General features: G+C 55.8%; 1 protein-coding gene across 1 annotated transcript; it reads left to right on the forward strand.

Annotated features, from left to right (window-relative positions):
- Positions 1-349: 349 nt before the first annotated feature.
- On the forward strand, positions 350-3,905 carry ZIC1 (Zic family member 1). Its single transcript, XM_063114688.1, has 3 exons — positions 350-1,331; positions 2,859-3,022; positions 3,708-3,905. The coding sequence occupies exons 1-3, from the start codon at positions 350-352 to the stop codon at positions 3,903-3,905; spliced, it is 1,344 nt and encodes a 447-aa protein (XP_062970758.1).
- Positions 3,906-5,057: the final 1,152 nt, after the last annotated feature.

Here is a 5,057-nt window from a genome sequence, read left to right on the forward strand (position 1 = left end):
GGGAGGAAGTTTTTTGGGGGGCTGAGATGCTCCATGCCTTTTCCCGGGCAGCCTTGACGCGGGGCCCTCTCGGCAGAGACTGAGAGGCGGGAAAGCGCGAGCCGGGCCAGCGGGGTCTCCGCGGCGGGCGCCGAGCCCGCCTTCCTCGCAGCCTGCAGCCGTCCGGCTTCCCCGCGCTCGGCCGGGCGGGCGTCCGGGTGTGTCGCGCCGCTGCCGGCAGCTAGGACTTCGCTAGGTGGGTCAACACCCCCTCCCCTCTCCTCCTTTTCCTCCTCCTCCCTATTTTACCTCCTCGGCGGGCGAGGGTGGGGGGGGCGGGGCAGGCCGGGGCTCGCCCCGAGCAGCCACGATGCTCCTGGACGCCGGCCCCCAGTACCCCGCGATCGGCGTGACCACCTTCGGCGCGTCCCGCCACCACTCGGCGGGCGACGTGGCCGAGCGAGACGTGGGCCTGGGCATCAACCCCTTCGCCGACGGCATGGGTGCCTTCAAGCTCAACCCCAGTTCGCACGAGCTGGCCTCGGCGGGCCAGACGGCCTTCACGTCGCAGGCGCCCGGCTACGCGGCCGCCGCGGCCCTGGGCCACCACCACCACCCGGGCCACGTCGGCTCCTACTCCAGCGCAGCCTTCAACTCCACGCGGGACTTTCTGTTCCGCAACCGGGGCTTCGGCGACGCGGCGGCGGCGGCCAGCGCGCAGCACAGCCTCTTCGCCGCTTCGGCTGGGGGCTTCGGGGGCCCACACGGTCACACGGACGCCGCGGGTCACCTCCTCTTCCCTGGGCTTCACGAGCAGGCGGCGGGCCACGCGTCGCCCAACGTGGTCAACGGGCAGATGAGGCTCGGCTTCTCGGGGGACATGTACCCACGGCCCGAGCAGTACGGCCAGGTGACCAGCCCGCGCTCCGAGCACTATGCCGCGCCGCAGCTGCACGGCTACGGGCCCATGAACGTGAACATGGCCGCGCACCACGGCGCCGGCGCCTTCTTCCGCTACATGCGCCAGCCCATAAAGCAGGAGCTCATCTGCAAGTGGATCGAGCCCGAGCAGCTGGCCAACCCCAAAAAGTCGTGCAACAAAACTTTCAGCACCATGCACGAGCTGGTCACTCACGTCACCGTGGAGCACGTTGGCGGCCCGGAGCAGAGTAACCACATCTGCTTCTGGGAGGAGTGTCCGCGCGAGGGCAAGCCCTTCAAAGCCAAATACAAACTGGTCAACCACATCCGTGTGCACACGGGCGAGAAGCCCTTCCCCTGCCCCTTCCCTGGCTGCGGCAAGGTCTTCGCGCGCTCCGAGAACCTAAAGATCCACAAAAGGACGCACACAGGTACGGAAACCGCTGTACAGCCCTTTCCCCTTCATTCCAGGCCTGGGACCCGAAATCCGAAAGTCAGCGGCCGGGGTGCATAAACCCATCCTCGGTGGGGTCTGGGCGGCAGATTTCTGCAGGCAGGTAGCACAAGTGCGAGCTGATTTTTAGTTTGGGGCTTGAAATTATGAAAAAAAAAAAAGAGAGAGAGAGAGAGAGAGAGAGAGAGAGAGAGAGAGAGAGAGAGAGAGAGAGAGAGAGAGAAAAGGAGGATGAGAGGGATCTGGGAATATAGACTTGTAAAGTGAAGAATAAAAAGGTCCGGGAGAACTGAAAGCCAAGCCTGGCTTGGTGGAGCCCTGGGTGCGCTCGAAGCCGGGAGAGGAGGCCGGCTGCGAGCAGCAGCAAAGGCGCCAGCTGCTCTGGTTGCAGACATATCTAAACGTTTGCTTGAGGCCCTCTCCACACACTTCATAGAGTACTGTTCAAAGGAGAGAGCTGAAGAAATTGACGAGATCAGGTTAAGGGGAGTGGGGGGAAAAAAAGAAAGAGAGAGAGATAGAAAGAGACAGGAGGCGGAAGGAAGTACAGGAAGAAAATAACTTGGGACTGAGGAGGCTTTTGGAGGCTTCTGCATATTTGACGAGCCCAGTTTTACCAGTGTCTGGTTTGAGAATGGGATTTAGGGTTGGGGAGAGTTCGGCGGTAGGTGAGTAAGTTCTTGTTGCCAGTAAGATTCAGTGGGGTGGTTTCAAAACATCGCTTCCTTCGAGTTGGCCTTTAAAAATAATCAAGACACAGGCAGGGAACAGCTTTAAAATCACGGCGACCTCGGGGCTGTAGTCTGGGGTCCGGCAGGACCTTCCGGGCCGCTTGTGCCCATGAGGCCAGGAATCCGGTCTCCTTCCCTATTCTGGTTTGCCGGGTGATATCTGAGAACCGCGCTTAGAACTTCGGGTTTAACTCCCGAGACAGGGAAGAACTTGCGGCGCTGAGCTCCCTTTGGCCCAGATTACGCTTTAAAATGTGAGTGTATGTAGGGGGTGGGGTGGGTTGGGCGGAGGGGGTGGGGTGGGGGGACGACGAGGGAGGTGCGGAGCGTCAGAGAGGGAGCAGGGAGAGGAGAGAAGAGCAAAACAGCGGGAGAATCAGCTCCAAACAGGAAAACTAGGAACCGGGAGCTAGGTAGAAGCAACCCGAAGTCGTGTGTATAGCCCGGGGCAGAAAAACCAGCATCCAGACCTCCTGCTACTCTGGGATCTAAAAAACTACCACCACCACAACCACTACCACTACTACTACTACTACTAAAACCTAAAAGTAAAATGTATATTTAATTCTATTAGAAGTTAAAATATATTTAAGATATTTATAATTCCACTGCACATATCTGAACTTATTGAAGTCCCAGGTATTTAAGATTGCAAAATGCTAAACCTGGGCCACTGTCCTTTATTTAATTTAATTTTTCCCCAGTTGTTTAATTTTAATAAAAACAGCCGCAGATTTATTTTAATCAGATCCCTCTCTTGCCTTTCATACCAGGGGAGAAGCCCTTCAAGTGCGAGTTCGAGGGCTGCGACCGGCGCTTCGCTAACAGCAGTGACCGCAAGAAGCACATGCATGTGCACACGAGCGACAAGCCATATCTTTGCAAGATGTGCGACAAGTCCTACACGCACCCCAGCTCGCTGCGCAAACACATGAAGGTAATCGCAGCTCTCTCGCCGCCCGCCTTAGAGGCAGGAGCCCTCTCTGTTCTTGGACCGGGGTCGGGCGGCGAGTGGCAGCCAGCTGGTGACAGGAGCCAGGGGAGGAGGGAGGGCAATGGTATCACTCTGTGGAGTGGGGCTGGGCAATTAGGGTGGGGACTAGAAAAAGGGATGGGGGCTCCCAACGCCGTTTTAAATTCACTGTTTCATACTAAAAGTAAAAAATGAACCCTCGAGCAGAGGCCGCGACTGATTTCGGGCCCAGGGCTGGGGAACTAGGGCTGGAGCAGCGGGGTGACGCTGCCGAGGCTGCCGCCACTGCGGCTGGCAGCGTTGGGTCCAAGAGTTAGGGTCTCGCGGCCAAGCCTGAGAGCTTGCTCCCCTGCACCTGGGCGAGCCACGTGCAGACAGGGAGCCACCCCAGGCTCTCGCCTCGCATCCAGCCTCGCTTCCCAGACCTCTTATCTTTCGTGAGTGCCGGGTCGCCTTCCCTCTCTGGAGCACGGCCTGGGCAGGACGGCAGGGCCGTGGAGCGGAGACCAAGCGCACGTCCGGCCGGTCGGGCTCCCCCGGCGGTCAGGGGGCCCGGCTCCCGTGAGGAGGGGCGCGCGGCCTTCTCCCTCCCGGAGCGGACGCCGCGCCAGCTCTTTATCTTCGTAAAAACGAGACTTTATTCCCGCAGGTCCACGAATCCTCCTCGCAGGGCTCGCAGCCTTCGCCGGCCGCCAGCTCCGGCTACGAGTCCTCCACGCCGCCCACCATCGTGTCGCCCTCCACAGACAACCCGACCACCAGCTCCCTGTCGCCCTCCTCCTCCGCGGTCCACCACACAGCAGGCCACAGCGCGCTCTCTTCCAATTTTAACGAATGGTACGTTTAAACTCAGAAACAAAACACCGAACAAAACCCTATTTAAGAGACTGAATACACACGTATATGCAGTATTACTCAAAGAACCCTGTGAATCAAAGCAGCCCCCACACAGACCCCACAGTCCTATTTTTTAGAATCCTACAATACACCCAGGACGAGTAAGAGAGAGGAAGCATCAAACCTTTTTAACAATTTCCTTTCACTTTCCTTCTTTTGCTTTTTTTGGTAAAGGGTGATAGCCAAGGGGTGGGAGGGGGTCGAAGACGAGGCGGTCGCCTGACCAAATGCCGCCAACCCCGAGGGCCAGTTTCCTGTCGGATCTGAACAGGTTCTCTGGGGCTTCGGGTTTTTTTTTTTTTTTTTTTTTCTTGTAAATACAGAATTATTAGCTTAAAACTGTACCGTTGGATTCTGTAAATAGTCATATCTCGGTTGGAGCGGGCGGGTGGGATCGTGGCGTTGTGGTCTTTGCATTGGGGGAGGGGCAGGGGCCGGGAGGGAGGGGTGGGGGAGGGGTGGGCGGTCGAAAGCCAACTGTTTGTACTGAATGGCAAGAATGTTCTAGTAAATGTGTGCCAACATGTGAATTACTTTGTACGATTACAGTCTCCACGTCGACCTAACAGAATATTATTGGTATTAATGTGCTTTTTTTGTATAAAGTGCAAACATTTCGTCCCAAAGTCTAAGTACTTTAGTGCAGTAAAATGTTGTTTCACGTCCTGTCAAGAATTCGTATAGTAAGAGCCTGGATCTGCGTGTCAAACTGTTTCATTTGTTTATGTAAAGTGATATTAAAAAAGATATAAACTATAACTGTCCGTTGCTTTTGGCAAAAGATACAACCACATAATGTATATAATTCATAGTTTTCCATATTTATCCGCATGTAAAGGGCCGGTTTATCCATGTTACAGCTATTCAATATTTATGGCTAGAAGAACTCGTATGTACACTTTAGTTTCCAGAAATGTTTGGTAACCTTTCGTACCTTATTAAAGATTCTTAAATCTCAGTGATTGTGGTAGGAATTTCTTCTTCGCCCCCCAGCAACCTGCTGCCTCTTCTGCAAGTCTTAGTGGGTCCTCCGGAAAAGCTCCCAGTCTCCCTTGCCTTCCCTTTCTGTCATTGCAGATCGTATAAACGTGATAAATGAACG

The sequence above is a fragment of the Cynocephalus volans genome, chromosome 1 (genome assembly GCF_027409185.1).
Source record: "Cynocephalus volans isolate mCynVol1 chromosome 1, mCynVol1.pri, whole genome shotgun sequence".
Lineage (NCBI taxonomy): Eukaryota > Metazoa > Chordata > Mammalia > Dermoptera > Cynocephalidae > Cynocephalus > Cynocephalus volans.